The sequence below is a fragment of the Heptranchias perlo genome, chromosome 44 (genome assembly GCF_035084215.1).
Source record: "Heptranchias perlo isolate sHepPer1 chromosome 44, sHepPer1.hap1, whole genome shotgun sequence".
Lineage (NCBI taxonomy): Eukaryota > Metazoa > Chordata > Chondrichthyes > Hexanchiformes > Hexanchidae > Heptranchias > Heptranchias perlo.
In genome coordinates this window covers 3,067,373-3,087,114 of record NC_090368.1, presented here as the reverse complement: position 1 = coordinate 3,087,114, position 19,742 = coordinate 3,067,373, and the positions used below count along the sequence as shown (strand labels likewise).

The 19,742-nt window shown below is 50.8% G+C and overlaps 1 protein-coding gene across 1 annotated transcript in view; it reads left to right on the top strand.

The window, feature by feature from the left end:
- The first annotated feature begins 302 nt into the window (after window positions 1-302).
- The window catches only part of LOC137306599 (insulin receptor-related protein-like), a 66,544-nt gene continuing 47,104 nt past the window's right edge, over window positions 303-19,742 (top strand). Inside the window, exons 1-2 of the mRNA XM_067975898.1 lie at window positions 303-681; window positions 8,871-9,419. Coding sequence (XP_067831999.1) covers window positions 567-681; window positions 8,871-9,419 — 664 coding nt within the window. The 5' untranslated portion in view covers window positions 303-566. The remainder of the gene's footprint in view (window positions 682-8,870; window positions 9,420-19,742) is intronic.

Sequence of the window (19,742 nt, the reverse complement as noted above, 5' to 3'; positions counted from 1 at the left end):
CACCAAAACAACCTGTCCATTGGAGCAGGGTGTCATTCTATATACAGAAAACAAATGGACTGTTTATACCAAAACCACGGAATAACGCACTGGGGGGAGGGAAGGAGGGAGGGAGGGGAATATCCTGAGAAGCAGGCGGTGTCTTTATCATGATTGACAGTAGATCTGACCAACGGCAAGAGCCCCTGTTATGGGTGGTGACCAATAGGAGCTGCTCTGAGAGGTGGGACTGAATTGGTGGTACCAGAAGCTGGTGTCAGAGCTAACCTCAGACTGCAAGCACCTCAGCTCCAGATCGTTACGGGGAAAGGCACCTAGCCCCTTAAACCGGGGCCTCCTCCGTCAGCTTAACTCCCAGAGCCTTGCTCGCCCGGACGGCGACTCGGAAAATGAGGGAGTCGGTCGCTGGCAAAGCGGGAACTATTTTAGGAGGGGACGGAAATGTAATCTTTCTGGCTTGAAGACTGCCGAGACGCAATCGGGAGTGGCCTGGAGCGGGGAGTTCGAGGGAGGCCCCTCGGCTCGATCTGGGGTTGTTTGGAAGGGAGTTGACCGTCGAGCTGCCAATGAACTGGACGTGTGGCCAACTCCATCCGAATACTATGGTCGGGAACGATAAAGGAGTGCCCCTGTGGTCTGTCATCGTCACTGTGTCGGTGGTCAGTCAGAGCTTCGGGGAGAGTAGGTTCATCCATCTTTGCTTCCTTGCTGGTTGTTGGTGAGGTGAGGGGTGAGGGATGGAGTGGGCGTCACACCCACGGGCACTGGTTCTGTTTGTGCGAAGGGCACAGTGTCGCTGGTGAGCACGGGGAGCGGGCGTGATCTCCGCCTCACAGGAGATTTGAGTGTGACTTGCGCACAAGTGACTCGCCAACTCACGGGAGGTGTCAACGCAAGTGAGTGGTGTCTCCCCGGGAATTCAGATACTGATAATCGCCAACAGGTGGTCAATGGGAAGGTAGGGGCTCTGGGACAGTCCCAAAGACATATCGATGGGCGATATTGATCACTGACCCCCGATCGATGGGCGATATTGATCACTGACTCCCGATCAATGGGCGATATTGATCACTGACTCCCGATCAATGGGCGATATCGATCACTGACCCCCGATCGATGGGCGATATTGATCACTGACCCCCGATCGATGGGCGATATTGATCACTGACTCCCGATACATGGGTGATATTGATCACTGACTCCCGATCAATGGGTGATATTGATCACTGACCCCCGATCGATGGGCGATATTGATCACTGACTCCCGATCGATGGGCGATATTGATCACTGACTCCCGATCCATGGGTGATATTGATCACTGACTCCCGATCGATTGGTGATATTGATCACTGACTCCCGATCAATGGGCGATATTGATCACTGACTCCCGATCGATTGGTGATATCGATCACTGACTCCCGATCGATTGGCGATATTGATCACTGACCCCCGATCAATGGGCGATATCGATCACTGACTCCCGATCGATGGGCGATATTGATCACTGACTCCCGATCAATGGGCGATATCGATCACTGACTCCCGATCAATGGGCGATATTGATCACTGACCCCCGATCGATGGGCGATATTGATCACAGACCCCCGATCGATGGGCGATATTGATCACTGACTCCCGATCGATGGGCGATATTGATCACTGACTCCCGATCCATGGGCGATATTGATCACTGACTCCCGATCAATGGGCGATATTGATCACTGACCCCCGATCAATGGGCAATATTGATCACTGACTCCCGATCGATGGGCGATATCGATCACTGACTCCTGATCGATGGGCGATATTGATCACTGACTCCCGATCAATGGGCGATATCGATCACTGACTCCTGATCAATGGGCGATATCGATCACTGACTCCTGATCGATGGGCGATATTGATCACTGACTCCCGATCAATGGGCGATATCGATCACTGACTCCTGATCGATGGGCGATATTGATCACTGACTCCCGATCAATGGGCGATATCAATCACTGACTCCCGATCAATGGGCGATATTGATCACTGACTCCCGATCAATGGGCGATATTGATCACTGACTCCCGATCAATGGGCGATATCGATCACTGACTCCCGATCAATGGGCGATATCGATCACTGACTCCCCAATCAATGGGCGATATCGATCACTAACCCCCGATCAATGGGCGATATCGATCACTGACTCCCGATCAATGGGCGACATTGATCACTGACCCCCGATCGATGGGCGATATTGATCACTGACTCCCGATCAATGGGTGATATTGATCACTGACTCCCAATCAATGGGCGATATTGATCACTGACTCCCGATCGATGGGCGATATCGATCACTGACTCCCCAATCAATGGGCGATATCGATCACTAACCCCCGATCAATGGGCGATATCGATCACTGACTCCCGATCAATGGGCGACATTGATCACTGACCCCCGATCGATGGGCGATATTGATCACTGACTCCCGATCAATGGGTGATATTGATCACTGACTCCCAATCAATGGGCGATATTGATCACTGACTCCCGATCGATGGGCGATATTGATCACTGACTCCCAATCGATTGGCGATATTGATCACTGACTCCCGATCGATTGGTGATATTGATCACTGACTCCCGATCGATTGGTGATATTGATCACTGACTCCCAATCGATTGGCGATATTGATCACTGACTCCCGATCGATTGGGGGTGATATTGATCACTGACTCCCAATCGATTGGGGCTGATATCGATCACTGACTCCCAATCGATTGGGGGTGATATTGATCACTGACTCCCAATCGATTGGGTGTGATATCGATCACTGACTCCCGATCGATTGGTGATATTGATCACTGACTCCCGATCGATTGGTGATATCAATCACTGACTCCCGATCGATTGGGGGTGATATTGATCACTGACTCCCGATCGATTGGTGATATTGATCACTGACTCCCGATCAATGGGCGATATTGATCACTGACTCCCGATCGATTGGTGATATTGATCACTGACTCCTGATCGATTGGTGATATTGATCACTGACTCCCGATCGATTGGTGATATCGATCACTGACTCCCGATCGATTGGTGATATTGATCACAGACTCCTGATCGATTGGTGATATTGATCACTGACTCCCGATCGATTGGGGGTGATATTGATCACTGTCTCCCGATCGATTGGTGATATTGATCACTGACTCCCGATCGATTGGGGTTGATATTGATCACTGACTCCCGATCGATTGGTGATATCGATCACTGATTCCTGATCGATTGGGGGTGATATTGATCACTGACTCCCGATCGATTGGTGATATTGATCACTGACTCCTGATCGATTGGTGATATTGATCACTGACTCCCGATCGATTGGTGATATTGATCACTGACTCCCAATCGATTGGGGGTGATATTGATCACTGACTCCCGATCGATGGGTGATATTGATCACTGACTCCCGATCGATTGGTGATATCGATCACTGACTCCCGATCAATTGGTGATATTGATCACTGACTCCCTATCGATTGGGGGTGATATTGATCACTGACTCCCGATCGATTGGTGATATTGATCACTGACTCCCGATCGATTGGGGGTGATATTGATCACTGACTCCTGATCGATTGGTGATATCGATCACTGACTCCCGATCGATTGGGGTTGATATTGATCACTGACTCCTGATCGATTGGTGATATCGATCACTGACTCCTGATCGATTGGGGGTGATATTGATCACTGACTCCCGATCGATTGGTGATATTGATCACTGACTCCTGATCGATTGGTTATATTGATCACTGACTCCCGATCGATTGGTGATATTGATCACTGACTCCCGATCGATTGGGGTTGATATTGATCACTGACTCCTGATCGATTGGTGATATCGATCACTGACTCCTGATCGATTGGGGGTGATATTGATCACTGACTCCCGATCGATTGGTGATATTGATCACTGACTCCTGATCGATTGGTTATATTGATCACTGACTCCCGATCGATTGGTGATATTGATCACTGACTCCCAATCGATTGCGGGTGATATTGATCACTGACTCCCGATCGATTGGTGATATTGATCACTGACTCCCTATCGATTGGGGGTGATGAAGATCACTGACTCCTGATCGATTGGTGATATTGATCACTGACTCCCGATCGATTGGTGATATTGATCACTGACTCCCGATCGATTGGGGGTAATATCGATCACTGACTCCCGATCGATTGGTGATATTGATCACTGACTCCCGATCGATTGGTGATATTGATCACTGACTCCCGATCGATTGGGGGTGATATTGATCACTGACTCCCGATCGATTGGTGATATTGATCACTGACTCCCGATCGATTGGTGATATCGATCACTGACTCCTGATCGATTGGGGGTGATATTGATCACTGACTCCCGATCTATTGGTGATATTGATCACTGACACCCGATCGATTGGGGGTAATATTGATCACTGACTCCCGATTGATTGGGGGTGATATTGATCACTGTCTCCCGATCGATTGGTGATATTGATCAATGACTCCCGATCGATTGGGGATATCGATCACTGACACCCGATCGATTGGTGATATCGATCACTGACTCCTGATGGATTGGGGGTGATATTGATCACTGACTCCCGATCGATTGGTGATATTGATCACTGACTCCCGATCGATTGGGGGTGATATTGATCACTGACTCCTGATCTATTGGTGATATCGATCACTGACTCCCGATTGATTGGGGATATTGATCACTGTCTCCCGATCGATTGGTGATATCGATCACTGACTCCTGATTGATTGGTGATATTGATCACTGACTCCTGATTGATTGGTGATATTGATCACTGACTCCTGATCGATTGGTGATATTGATCACTGACTCCCGATCGATTGGTGATATTGATCACTGACTCCCAATCGATTGGGGGTGATATTGATCACTGACACCCGATCGATTGGTGATATTGATCACTGACTCCCAATCGATTGGCGATATTGATCACTGACTCCCGATCGATTGGTGATATTGATCACTGACTCCCGATCTATTGGTGATATTGATCACTGACTCCCGATCGATTGGGGGTGATATTGATCACTGACTCCCGATCGATTGGTGATATTGATCACTGACACCCGATCGATTGGGGGTGATATTGATCACTGACTCCCGATCGATTGGTGATATCGATCACTGACTCCTGATCGATTGGGGGTGATATTGATCACTGACTCCCGATCGATTGGTGATATTGTTCAATGACTCCTGATCGATTGGGGGTGATATCGATCACTGACTCCCGATCTATTGGTGATATCGATCACTGACTCCTGATCGATTGGGGGTGATATCGATCACTGACTCCCGATCTATTGGTGATATTGATCACTGACACCCGATCGATTGGGGGTGATATTGATCACTGACTCCCGATTGATTGGGGGTGATATTGATCACTGACTCCCGATCGATTGGTGATATTGATCACTGACTCCCGATCGATTTGGGATATCGATCACTGACACCCGATCGATTGGTTATATCGATCACTGACTCCCGATTGATTGGTGATATCGATCACTGACTCCCGATCGATTGGGGGTGATATTGATCACTGACTCCCGATCGATTGGGGGTGATATTGATCACTGTCGCTCGATCGATTGGTGATATTGATCACTGACTCCCGATCGATTGGGGGTGATATTGATCACTGACTCCTGATCGATTGGTGATATCGATCACTGACTCCTGATCGATTGGGGGTGATATTGATCACTGACTCCCGATCGATTGGTGATATTGACCACTGACTCCCGATCGATTGGTGATATTGATCACTGACTCCTGATCGATTGGTGATATTGATCACTGACTCCCGATCGATTGGTGATATTGATCACTGACTCCCAATCGATTGGGGGTGATATTGATCACTGACACCCGATCGATTGGTGATATTGATCACTGACTCCCTATCGATTGGTGATATTGATCACTGACTCCCGATCGATTGGGGGTGATATTGATCACTGACTCCCGATCGATTGGTGATATTGATCACTGACTCCCGATCGATTGGTGATATCGATCACTGACTCCTGATCGATTGGGGGTGATATTGATCACTGACTCCCGATCGATTGGTGATATTGATCACTGACTCCTGATCTATTGGTGATATTGATCACTGACACCCGATCGATTGAGGGTGATATTGATCACTGACTCCCGATCGATTGGTGATATTGATCACTGACTCCCGATCGATTGGGGATATTGATCACTGACACCCGATCGATTGGTGATATTGATCACTGACTCCCAATCGATTGGCGATATTGATCACTGACTCCCGATCGATTGGTGATATTGATCACTGACTCCCAATCTATTGGTGATATTGATCACTGACTCCCGATCGATTGGTGATATTGATCACTGACTCCCGATCGATTGGGGGTGATGTTGATCACTGTCTCCAGATCGCTTGGTGATATCGATCACTGACTCCCGATTGATTGGTGATGTTGATCACTGACTCCCGATTGATTGGTGATATTGATCACTGACTCCTGATCGATTGGTGATATTGATCACTGACTCCCGATTGATTGGTGATATTGATCACTGACTCCTGATCGATTGGTGATATTGATCACTGACTCCCGATTGATTGGTGATATTGATCACTGACTCCCGATCGATTGGTGATATTGATCACTGACTCCTGATCGATTGGGGGTGATATCGATCACTGACTCCCGATCTATTGGTGATATTGATCACTGACACCCGATCGATTGGGGGTGATATTGATCACTGACTCCCGATCGATTGGGGATATCGATCACTGACTCCTGATCGATTGGGGGTGATATTGATCACTGACTCCCGATCGATTGGTGATATCGATCACTGACTCCTGATCGATTGGGGGTGATATTGATCACTGACTCCCGATCGATTGGTGATATTGATCACTGACTCCTGATCGATTGGGGGTGATATCGATCACTGACTCCCGATCTATTGGTGATATTGATCACTGACACCCGATCGATTGGGGGTGATATTGATCACTGACTCCCGATTGATTGGGGATGATATTGATCACTGACTCCTGATCGATTGGTGATATTGATCACTGACTCCCGATCGATTGGGGATATTGATCACTGACACCCGATCGATTGGTGATATCGATCACTGACTCCCGATTTATTGGTGATATTGATCACTGACTCCCGATCGATTGGTGATATTGATCACTGACTCCCGATCTATTGGTGATATTGATCACTGACTCCCGATCAATTGGGGGTGATATTGATCACTGTCTCCCGATCGATTGGTGATATTGATCACTGACTCCTGATCGATTGGTGATATTGATCACTGACTCCCGATCGATTGGTGATATTGATCACTGACTCCCGATCGATTGAGGGTGATATCGATCACTGACTCCCGATTGATTGGTGATTTGATCACTGACTCCCGATCGATTGGTGATATTGATCACTGACTCCCGATTGATTGGGGGTGATATTGATCACTGACTCCCGATCGATTGGGGGTGATATTGATCACTGACTCCTAATCGATTGGTGATATTGATCACTGACTCCTGATCGATTGGTGATATTGATCACTGACTCCTGATCGATTGGTGATATTGATCACTGACTCCCGATCTATTGGTGATATTGATCACTGACTCCCGATCTATTGGTGATATTGATCACTGACTCCCGATCGATTGGGGGTGACAGTGATCTGAACCTGATGATTTACTGTCTCTTGTGTGAAGGTTGTGCATTTGATAAAACTCCTTGTTCCAGTGGGAGAAAGAATACCAGCCAGCCAGTGGTCTCACCCACATGTTCCTCTCAGTAAATCTATCATCAACAGCCCATCCATCAGTTAACCTGAAATGGGAGGTCCCGTGGGCCTGTTATTCTCCTTGAATGACCCTTTACAGAAGTGGGAAAATATTTTGGTGATGGAAATCATGTTTACCCATGTTGTGATCTATTCCCCCCCTCCCCCACGGACTCACTCGATTCCATTTAATCTCAACAAGATCACAGGATGAGGGAAGCTGGTTGGCCAATCTCAGTTCACCCCACCCTCCAATTCCCCCCAATCGCTCCTGTGCCTCGAGTGATTCCCGGGATTTTCGCCTCCGCTCCCCTTTTCCCCATGAGCCCATCCCCCGTGGCACAAACCTTCTGGATCCCAGCTGGGTTCCAGTAATTACCATCCCCTCTTCCTAGTGTTCAAGGCGTCGGCCGTGGGTTAGTGGCTCTTTCTCTCTCTCTCCCATTCCTTCCATCTCTCTCTCTTTCCCCTTCTCTCTCTCTCTCTTTCCTTCTCTCTCTCCCATTCCTTCCATCTCTTTCTCTTTTCCCTTCTCTCTCGTTCCTTCTCTCTCTCCTATTCCTTCCATCTCTTTCTCTTTTCCCTTCTCTCTCGTTCCTTCTCTCTCTCCCATTCCTTCCATCTCTCTCTCTTTTCCCTTCTCTCTCGTTCCTTCTCTCTCTCCCATTCCTTCTCTATCTTTCTCTTTTCCCTTCTCTCTCTTTCCTTCTCTCTCTCCCATTCCTTCTCTGTCTCTCTCTTTTCCCTTCTCTCTCATTCCTTCTCTCACTCCCATTCCTTCTATCTCTCTCTCTTTTCCCTTCTCTCTCTTTCCTTCTCTCTCTCCCATTCCTTCCATCTCTCTCTCTTTCCCCTTCTCTCTCTCTCTCTCTCTTTCCCTTTCCCTCCCTCCCCTGCTCTCAGCCTCCATCCTCTTATATTGTAGCCTGTGCTAATGTCTCTGTGTTCTTCGTTCCCCCCCTAGTCTGTGGGAGCTTGGACATCCGACACGACGTCGCCCAGCTTCAGAAGCTGGAGAACTGCAGCATAATCGAGGGCGACCTACAGATCCTGCTCCTCTTTAACACAAAGGTGGAAGACTTCCAGGGGCTGAGCTTCCCGAAGCTAACAATGATCACGGATTACCTGCTGCTCTTCCGGGTTTACGGAATAGAGAGTCTGAAGGAACTCTTCCCCAACTTGGCGGTCATCAAGGGTATTAGTCTATTCTTCAACTACGCCATGGTCATTTTCGAAATGCCTCACTTGAGGGAGATCGGGCTGCACAGACTGACCAACATCATACGAGGCGATGTGCGAATTGAGAAGAACCAAGAGTTGTGTCATCTCTCGACCATTGACTGGTCCCTGCTCCTGAATTCAGACGAAAACATTTACATATTTGGGAATAAGCAAGTGGAGGAATGTGGTGATGTGTGTCCTGGAACGATGGACGATGGGAATCCATGTGCCCAGACCAATTTTAACGGTCAACAGGACTACCGATGTTGGACCTCAACTCACTGCCAGAAAGGTAGGGTCGTCGCAGGAGGCCTTTCGGCTGAGACTTCAAACCGAGGCCCCGTCTGCCCCCTCTCAGGTGACTCCCACGGGTCACCATGAGAAGAAGAGCAGGGGGAGTTCTCCCCGGGGTCCTGGGGCCAATATTTGTGCCAAATAAGTCGTTATCTTTTTTATACAGTGCCTTTAACGTAGTAAAAACGTCCCAAGGCGCTTCCCAGGAGCGATTATCAAACAAAATTTGACACCGAGCCACATAAGGAGATATTAGGACAGGTGACCAAAAGCTCGGTCAAAGAGGGAGGTTTTAAGGAGCGTCTTAAAGGAGGAGAGAGAGGCGGAGAGGTTTAGGGAGGGAATTCCAGAGCTTAGGGCCCAGGCAGCTGAAGGCACGGCCGCCAATGGTGGAGTGATGGAAATCGGGGATGCGCAAGAGGCCAGAATTGGAGGAGCGCAGAGATCTCGGAGGGTTGTAGGGCTGGAGGAGGTTACAGAGATAGGGAGAGGGGCGAGGGCCATGGAGAGATTTGAAGACGAGGATGAGAATTTTAAAATCGAGGCGTTGCCTGACTTTCTGTAGGGATAAATGAGAATGAATATCAGGAATTTAAGAGGAATGTGTCCAGAATCTGAGCTTATTCTCGCAGTTGACCTGACCCAACCTCATGAAAACTGAGCTGGGCAAATTGTTCCCTCTGATGGAAAGGGTCAAATCCCAGGGAATAGGGGTTAAAAATAACATTAATGAGTAGCAAAATCCAGGATTGGAGTGTGAGAGAGGGGTTAGAGAGACCCCCTAGATAGAGGAGTGTGAGAGAGGGGTTAGAGAGACCCCCTAGATAGAGGAGTGTGAGAGAGGGGTTAGAGAGACCTCCTAGATAGAGGAGTGTGAGAGAGGGGTTAGAGAGACCCCCTAGATAGAGGAGTGTGAGAGAGGGGTTAGAGAGACCCCCTAGATAGAGGAGTGTGAGAGAGGGGTTAGAGAGACCCCCCAGATAGAGGAGTGTGAGAGAGGGGTTAGAGAGACCCCCTAGATAGAGGAGTGTGAGAGAGGGGTTAGAGAGACCCCCTAGATAGAGGATGTGAGAGAGGGGTTAGAGAGACCACCTAGATAGAGGATGTGAGAGAGGGGTTAGAGAGACCCCCTAGATAGAGGATGTGAGAGAGGGGTTAGAGAGACCCCCTAGATAGAGGATGTGAGAGAGGGGTTAGAGAGACCCCCTAGATAGAGGAGTGTGAGAGAGGGGTTAGAGAGACCCCCCAGATAGAGGAGTGTGAGAGAGGGGTTAGAGAGACCCCCTAGATAGAGGAGTGTGAGAGAGGGGTTAGAGAGACCCCCCAGATAGAGGAGTGTGAGAGAGGGGTTAGAGAGACCCCCTAGATAGAGGAGTGTGAGAGAGGGGTTAGAGAGACCCCCCAGATAGAGGAGTGTGAGAGAGGGGTTAGAGAGACCCCCCTTGAGAGAGGAGTGTGAGGGAGGGGTTAGAGAGACCCCCCAGATACAGGAGTGTGAGAGAGGGGTTAGAGAGACCCCCTAGATAGAGGAGTGTGAGAGAGGGGTTAGAGAGACCCCCTAGATAGAGGCGTGTGAGAGAGGGGTTAGAGAGACCCCCCAGATAGAGGAGTGTGAGAGAGGGGTTAGAGAGACCCCCCCAGATAGAGGAGTGTGAGAGAGGGTTAGAGAGACCCCCCAGATAGAGGAGTGTGAGAGAGGGTTAGAGAGACCCCCTTGATAGAGGAGTGTGAGAGAGGGGTTAGAGAGACCCCCCTAGAGAGAGGAGTGTGAGGGAGGGGTTAGAGAGACCCCCCAGATACAGGAGCGTGAGAGGGGGGATAAAGTGAGCCCCCAAGATTGGGGACGAGGATGGCTGGATGGACTTTCTATCCAGTTAAGATTAACCTGCAGTGAATGTTGCTCTGTTACTCTGGATAAATATAACTGGGCCCTTGTTTTGTACATAGAGTGTTCGGACAGAATTTAGTGTAAACACATGTTGCTATTATTGATGAGAAACTATCCTTGTCCTGTTGTCCCTCTGACGACAGCCTGGGGAATGTTCAGCCTTCAAATCACAAACAATTTTGAGGAACAGGAAATGGCAATTGGGCCCAAATCTGCCATATCCCCCAATCCCACCTACCTACTCCCTCCATATCCCCCAATCCCACCTACCCATCTCCCCATATCCCCCAATCCCACCTACCTACTCCCTCCATATCCCCCAATCCCACCTACCTACTCCCTCCATATCCCCCAATCCCACCTACCTACTCCCTCCATATCCCCCAATCCCACCTACCTACTCCCTCCATATCCCCCAATCCCACCTACCCATCTCCCCATATCCCCCAATCCCACCTACCCACTCCCTCCATATGCCCCAATCCCACCTACCCATATCCCCCAATCCCACCTACCCAACTCCTCCATATCCCCCAATCCCACCTACCCACCTCCCCATATCCCCCAATCCCACCTACCTACTCCCTCCATATCCCCCAATCCCACCTCCCCATATCCCCCAATCCCACCTACCCACCTCCTCCATATCCCCCAATCCCACCTCCCCACTTCCTCCATATCCCCAATCCCACCTCCCCACTTCCTCCATATCCCCCAATCCCACCTCCCCACTTCCTCCATATCTCCCAATCCCACCTCCCCACTTCCTCCATATCCCCCAATCCCACCTACCCTCTTCCCCATATCCCCCAATCCCACCTCCCCAAATTCCCAAATCCCACCTACCCACCTCCTTCATATCCCTCAATCCCACCTACCCACCTCCCCATATCCCCCAATCCCACCTCCCCACCTCCCCATATCCCCCAATCCCACCTCCCCAAATTCCCAAATCCCACCTACCCACCTCCCCATATCCCCCAATCCCACCTACCCACCTCCTCCATATCTCCCAATCACACCTACCCACTTCCTCCATATCCCCCAATCCCACCTACCCACCTTCTCCATATCCCCCAATCCCACCTCCCCACTTCCTCCATATCCCCCAATCCCACCTCCCCACTTCCTCCATATCCCCCAATCCCACCTCCCCACTTCCTCCATATCCCCCAATCCCACCTCCCCACTTCCTCCATATCCCCCAATCCCACCTCCCCACTTCCTCCATATCCCCCAATCCCACCTCCCCACTTCCTCCATATCCCCCAATCCCACCTACCCACCTTCTCCATATCCCCCAATCCCACCTCCCCACTTCCTCCATATCCCCCAATCCCACCTCCCCACTTCCTCCATATCCCCCAATCCCACCTCCCCACTTCCTCCATATCCCCCAATCCCACCTCCCTACTTCCTCCATATCTCCCAATCCCACCTCCCCACTTCCTCCATATCCCCCAATCCCACCTACCCACCTCCTCCATATCCCCCAATCCCACCTCCCCACTTCCTCCATATCCCCCAATCCCACCTCCCCACTTCCTCCATATCCCCCAATCCCACCTCCCCACTTCCTCCATATCCCCCAATCCCACCTCCCCACTTCCTCCATATCCCCCAATCCCACCTCCCTACTTCCTCCATATCTCCCAATCCCACCTCCCCACTTCCTCCATATCCCCCAATCCCACCTCCTCACTTCCTCCATATCCCCCAATCCCACCTCCCCACTTCCTCCATATCCCCCAATCCCACCTCCTCACTTCCTCCATATCCCCCAATCCCACCTCCCCACTTCCTCCATATCCCCCAATCCCACCTCCTCACTTCCTCCATATCCCCCAATCCCACCTCCCCACTTCCTCCATATCCCCCAATCCCACCTCCCCACTTCCTCCATATCCCCCAATCCCACCTCCCCACTTCCTCCATATCCCCCAATCCCACCTCCCTACTTCCTCCATATCTCCCAATCCCACCTCCCCACTTCCTCCATATCCCCCAATCCCACCTCCCCACTTCCTCCATATCCCCCAATCCCACCTACCCACCTTCTCCATATCTCCCAATCCCACCTACCCACCTTCTCCATATCTCCCAATCCCACCTACCCACCTCCTCCATATCCCCCAATCCCACCTACCCACCTTCTCCATATCCCCCAATCCCACCTACCCACCTTCTCCATATCTCCCAATCCCACCTCCCCACCTCCTCCATATCCCTCAAGTCCCCACACGAGAAATTTGAGCCCAGAAACCAGGCTGACACTCCCCAGTGCAGTACTGAGGGAGTGCTGCACCGTCGGAGGGTCAGTACTGAGGGAGTGCTGCACTGTCGGAGGGTCAGTACTGAGGGAGCGCCGCACTGTCGGAGGGTCGGTACTGAGGGAGCGCCGCACTGTCGGAGGGTCGGTACTGAGGGAGCGCCGCACTGTCGGAGGGTCAGTACTGAGGGAGCGCTGCACTGTCGGGGGGTCAGTACTGAGGGAGCGCCGCACTGTCGGAGGGTCAGTACTGAGGGAGTGCCGCACTGTCGGAGGGTCAGTACTGAGGGAGCGCCGCACTGTCGGAGGGTCAGTACTGAGGGAGCGCCGCACTGTCGGAGGGTCAGTACTGAGGGAGCGCAGCACTGTCGGAGGGTCGGTACTGAGGGAGCGCCGCACTGTCGGAGGGTCAGTACTGAGGGAGCGCCGCACTGTCGGAGGGTCGGTACTGAGGGAGCGCCGCACTGTCGGAGGGTCGGTACTGAGGGAGCGCCGCACTGTCGGAGGGTCAGTACTGAGGGAGCGCTGCACTGTCGGGGGGTCAGTACTGAGGGAGCGCCGCACTGTCGGAGGGTCAGTACTGAGGGAGCGCTGCACTGTCAGAGGGTCAGTACTGAGGGAGCGCTGCACCGTCGGAGGGTCAGTACTGAGGGAGCACTGCACTGTCGGAGGGTCAGTACCGAGGGAGTGCTGCACTGTCGGAGGGTCAGTACTGAGGGAGTGCTGCACTGTCGGAGGGTCAGTACTGAGGGAGTGCTGCACTGTCGGAGGGTCAGTACTGAGGGAGCGCCGCACTGTCGGAGGGTCAGTACTGAGGGAGCGCCGCACTGTCGGAGGGTCAGTACTGAGGGAGCGCCGCACTGTCGGAGGGTCAGTACTGAGGGAGCGCCGCACTGTCGGACGTGCTGTCTTTCGGACGAGACATTAAACCCTGTCTGCCCTCTCAGGTGGATGTAAAAGATCCCACGGCCACTATTGGAAGAAGAGCAGGGGGGAGTTCTCCCCGGTGTCCTGGGCCCCGATATTTATCCCTCAACCAACATCACTAAAAAAACAGATGATCTGGGTCATTATCACATCGCTGTTTGTGGGATCTTGCTGTGCGCAAATTGGCTGCTGCGTTTCCCACATTACAACAGTGACCACACTTCAAAAAAGTATTCAATTGGCTGTAAAGTGCTTTGGGACGTCCCGAGGTGGTGAAAGGCACGATAGAAATACAAGTTCTTTCTTTCTTGTCCCTTTTGTAGCCTCTCAAAGGTCAATAATATCCTTCCAATGACGAATCCACTCGATCAGTGCAGGGATGTGATGATCTGGGATTTGACCGTTCCCATTAATTCATTGAGGCCCATTAGAAATGGTCCTGGGGTTGAAGCTGCCACCTGCTGGTAGCTCAGGGTTCTACACACGTGATTCTCCACTGTCCCGTCAAACACTCCCAGGGCAGGTACAGGGTTAGATACAGAGTAAAGCTCCCTCTACACTGTCCCATCAAACACTCCCAGGGCAGGTACAGGGTTAGATACAGAGTAAAGCTCCCTCTACACTGTCCCATCAAACACTCCCAGGGCAGGTACAGGGTTAGATACAGAGTAAAGCTCCCTCTACACTGTCCCATCAAACACTCCCAGGGCAGGTACAGCACGGGTTAGATACAGAGTAAAGCTCCCTCTACACTGTCCCATCAAACACTCCCAGGGCAGGTACAGGGTTAGATACAGAGTAAAGCTCCCTCTACACTGTCCCATCAAACACTCCCAGGGCAGGTACAGCACGGGTTAGATACAGAGTAAAGCTCCCTCTACACTGTCCCGTCAAACACTCCCAGGGCAGGTACAGCACGGGTTAGATACAGAGTAAAGCTCCCTCTACACTGTCCCGTCAAACACTCCCAGGGCAGGTACAGCACGGGTTAGATACAGAGTAAAGCTCCCTCTACACTGTCCCATCAAACACTCCCGGGGCAGGTACAGCACGGGTTAGATTCAGAGTAAAGCTCCCTCTACACTGTCCCGTCAAACACTCCCAGGGCAGGTACAGCACGGGTTAGATACAGAGTAAAGCTCCCTCTACACTGTCCCATCAAACACTCTCAGGGCAGGTACAGGGTTAGATACAGAGTAAAGCTCCCTCTACACTGTCCCATCAAACACTCCCGGGGCAGGTACAGCACGGGTTAGATACAGAGTAAAGCTCCCTCTACACTGTCCCGTCAAACACTCCCAGGGCAGGTACAGCACGGGTTAGATACAGAGTAAAGCTCCCTCTACACTGTCCCATCAAACACTCCCAGGGCAGGTACAGCACGGGTTAGATACAGAGTAAAGCTCCCTCTACACTGTCCCATCAAACACTCCCAGGGCAGGTACAGGGTTAGATACAGAGTAAAGCTCCCTCTACACTGTCCCATCAAACACTCCCAGGGCAGGTACAGGGTTAGATACAGAGTAAAGCTCCCTCTACACTGTCCCATCAAACACTCCCAGGGCAGGTACAGGGTTAGATACAGAGTAAAGCTCCCTCTACACTGTCCCGTCAAACACTCCCAGGGCAGGTACAGCACGGGTTAGATACAGAGTAAAGCTCACTCTACACTGTCCCATCAAACACTCCCAGGGCAGGTACAGCACGGGTTAGATACAGAGTAAAGCTCCCTCTACACTGTCCCATCAAACACTCCCAGAGCAGGTACAGCACGGGTTAGATACAGAGTAAAGCTCCCTCTACACTGTCCCATCAAACACTCCCAGGGCAGGTACAGCACGGGTTAGATACAGAGTAAAGCTCCCTCTACACTGTCCCATCAAACACTCCCAGGGCAGGTACAGCACGGGTTAGATACAGAGTAAAGCTCCCTCTACACTGTCCCATCAAACACTCCCAGAGCAGGTACAGTGTTAGATACAGAGTAAAGCTCCCTCTACACTGTCCCATCAAACACTCCCAGGGCAGGTACAGGGTTAGATACAGAGTAAAGCTCCCTCTACACTGTCCCATCAAACACTCCCAGGGCAGGTACAGGGTTAGATACAGAGTAAAGCTCCCTCTACACTGTCCCATCAAACACTCCCAGAGCAGGTACAGGGTTAGATACAGAGTAAAGCTCCCTCTACACTGTCCCCTTCCGTTTTCCAATACTCCCTGGAATCTATTATTAGGGACAGTGACTGAGCACTTGGACAAATCTGAGCTAATCAGAGAGAGTTGGAGGCTAGTTGTGAAAGGTAGGTCATATCAGGCTAATCTCGATGCATTTTCTGAGGAGATCACAAGTGTGGTGGATCGGGGAGTGGCTATGGGCGTTGTCTACATGGACTTCCAGAAGGCAATTGATAAAGTTGCACCTGAGAGATTATCAGCAAAAATTGGGAGCGCACGGAATTGGAGGCCATCTTGTGATCTGGGTTACAAATTGGTTGGGAGATCGGTGACAGAGATCGGGGATAAAGGGAATGTTCTCCTGATTGGCAAAATGTGAGAAGTGGGATCTGTTCTGGTCCTCGGCTTTTATTTCGGACGTGGATGAAGGATTAGCGAGTTACATATCCAGGTTTTGCAGATGACACTAAGTTAGGAGGCACAGTAAGCTGTGTTGATGGGAGCAGGGAGTTCCAAAGGGACACAGACAGATGGAGAGAGTGAGCAAAACTGCAGCACATGGCTATAAATTTGGGAAGGTGTGAAGTTACAGCCTTCGGATCAAAGAAAGACAAATGGGAATATTTTCTGAAGGATATATCGGCCTTGGAGGGGGTGCAGCGCGGATTCACCACAATGAGACCGGGGCTTCGAGGGTTAAATTACGAGGACAGGTCGCACAGACCGGGCTTGTATTCCCTCGAGTGCAGAGGGTGATCTAATCGAGGGGTTTGAGATGATTAAAGGATTCGATAGGGTCGATGGAGAGAAACTATTTCCTCTGATGGGAGAGAGTCCAGAACAAGGGGGCAGAACCTTAAAATTAGAGCCAGGCCGTTCAGGGGTGATGTCAGGAAGCATTTCTTCACACAAAGGGGAGTGGGAATCTGGAACTCTCTCCCCCAAAAAGCTGTTGAGGCCGGGAGTTCAATTGGAAATTTCAAAACTCAGATTGATCGATTTTTATTGGGTATTAAGGGTTAGGGAACCAAGGCGGGAAAATGGAGTTAAGATACAGATCAGCCATGGTCTAATTGAATGGCAGAACAGACCCCGAGGGGCTGAATGGCCTCCTCCTCTTCCTATGTTCCTCAGGGGTTATCACACCAGGGATCTGCCTGAGTGGGAGTCATGAAACAGCCTGCAGCTGCTCTCTTGTTTACCTACAAACAGTTCTGTGTGTTTCCTTCCCCCTGAGAGGCCTGGCCAGCCCCTGCCACAAACACATCAACGAACACGAACAGACTCGGACGACCTCACCTTGAGCAGAGTTCCAAACACAGGGCAGGGCGAGACCCCAACTGAAAGCTGATAGCAAAGGGCGCTGCGTCGAGCTGCTAGATCAAGGATCAGATTCCAGCCGACTTACACTCGAATCTTTTCAGTTATGAACCCATGGAACACAGTGGGTTTACAGCACAGAAACAGGCCATTCGGCCCAACAGGTCGATCCCGGTGTTTATGCTCCACACGAGCCTCCTCCCTCCCCTCTTCATCTCACCCTATCAGAATATCCTTCTATCCCTTTCTCCCTCATGTGTTTATCGAGCTTCCCCTTAAATGCATCTATGTTATTCACCTCAACCACTCCATGTGGGAGTGAGTTCCACATTCTCACCACTCTCTGGGTAAAGAAGTTTCTCCTGAATTCCCGATTGGATTTATTAGTGACTCTCTTATATTTATGACCCCTCGTTCTGGTCTCCCCCACAAGTGGAAACATCTTCTCTACGTCTACCCTATCGAACCCCTTCATAATTTTAAAGACCTCGATCAGGTCACCCCTCAGCTTCCTATTTTCCAGAGAAAAGAGCCCCAGCCTGTTCAATCTTTCCTCATAGTTCTAACCTATAAGGAAAAGGGAGGGAGGCAGTGTAGAGGGAGCTTTACTCTGTATCTAACCCTGTACCTGCCCTGGGAGTGTTTGACGGGACAGTGTAGAGGGAGCTTTACTCTGTATCTAACCCTGTACCTGCCCTGGGAGTGTTTGATGGGACAGTGTAGAGGGAGCTTTAATCTGTATCTAACCCTGTACCTGCCCTGGGAGTGTTTGATGGGACAGTGTAGAGGGAGTTTTACTCTGTATCTAACCCTGTACCTGCCCTGGGAGTGTTTGATGGGACAGTGTAGAGGGAGCTTTACTCTGTATCTAACCCTGTACCTGCCCTGGGAGTGTTTGACGGGACAGTGTAGAGGGAGCTTTACTCTGTATCTAACCCTGTACCTGCCATGGGAGTGTTTGATGGGACAGTGTAGAGGGAGCTTTACTCTGTATCTAACCCGTGCTGTACCTGCCCTGGGAGTGTTTGTTGGGACAGTGTAGAGGGAGTTTTACTCTGTATCTAACCCGTGCTGTACCTGCCCTGGGAGTGTTTGTTGGGACAGTGTAGAGGGAGCTTTACTCTGTATCTAACCCATGCTGTACCTGCCCTGGGAGTGTTTGTTGGGACAGTGTAGAGGGAGCTTTACTCTGTATCTAACCCGTGCTGTACCTGCCCTGGGAGTGTTTGTTGGGACAGTGTAGAGGGAGCTTTACTCTGTATCTAACCCGTGCTGTACCTGCCCTGGGAGTGTTTGTTGGGACAGTGTAGAGGGAGCTTTACTCTGTATCTAACCCGTGCTGTACCTGCCCTGGGAGTGTTTGATGGGACAGTGTAGAGGGAGCTTCACTCTGTATCTAACCCGTGCTGTACCTGCCCTGGGAGTGTTTGTTGGGACAGTGTAGAGGGAGTTTTACTCTGTATCTAACCCGTGCTGTACCTGCCCTGGGAGTGTTTGTTGGGACAGTGTAGAGGGAGCTTTACTCTGTATCTAACCCATGCTGTACCTGCCCTGGGAGTGTTTGTTGGGACAGTGTAGAGGGAGCTTTACTCTGTATCTAACCCGTGCTGTACCTGCCCTGGGAGTGTTTGTTGGGACAGTGTAGAGGGAGCTTTACTCTGTATCTAACCCGTGCTGTACCTGCCCTGGGAGTGTTTGTTGGGACAGTGTAGAGGGAGCTTTACTCTGTATCTAACCCGTGC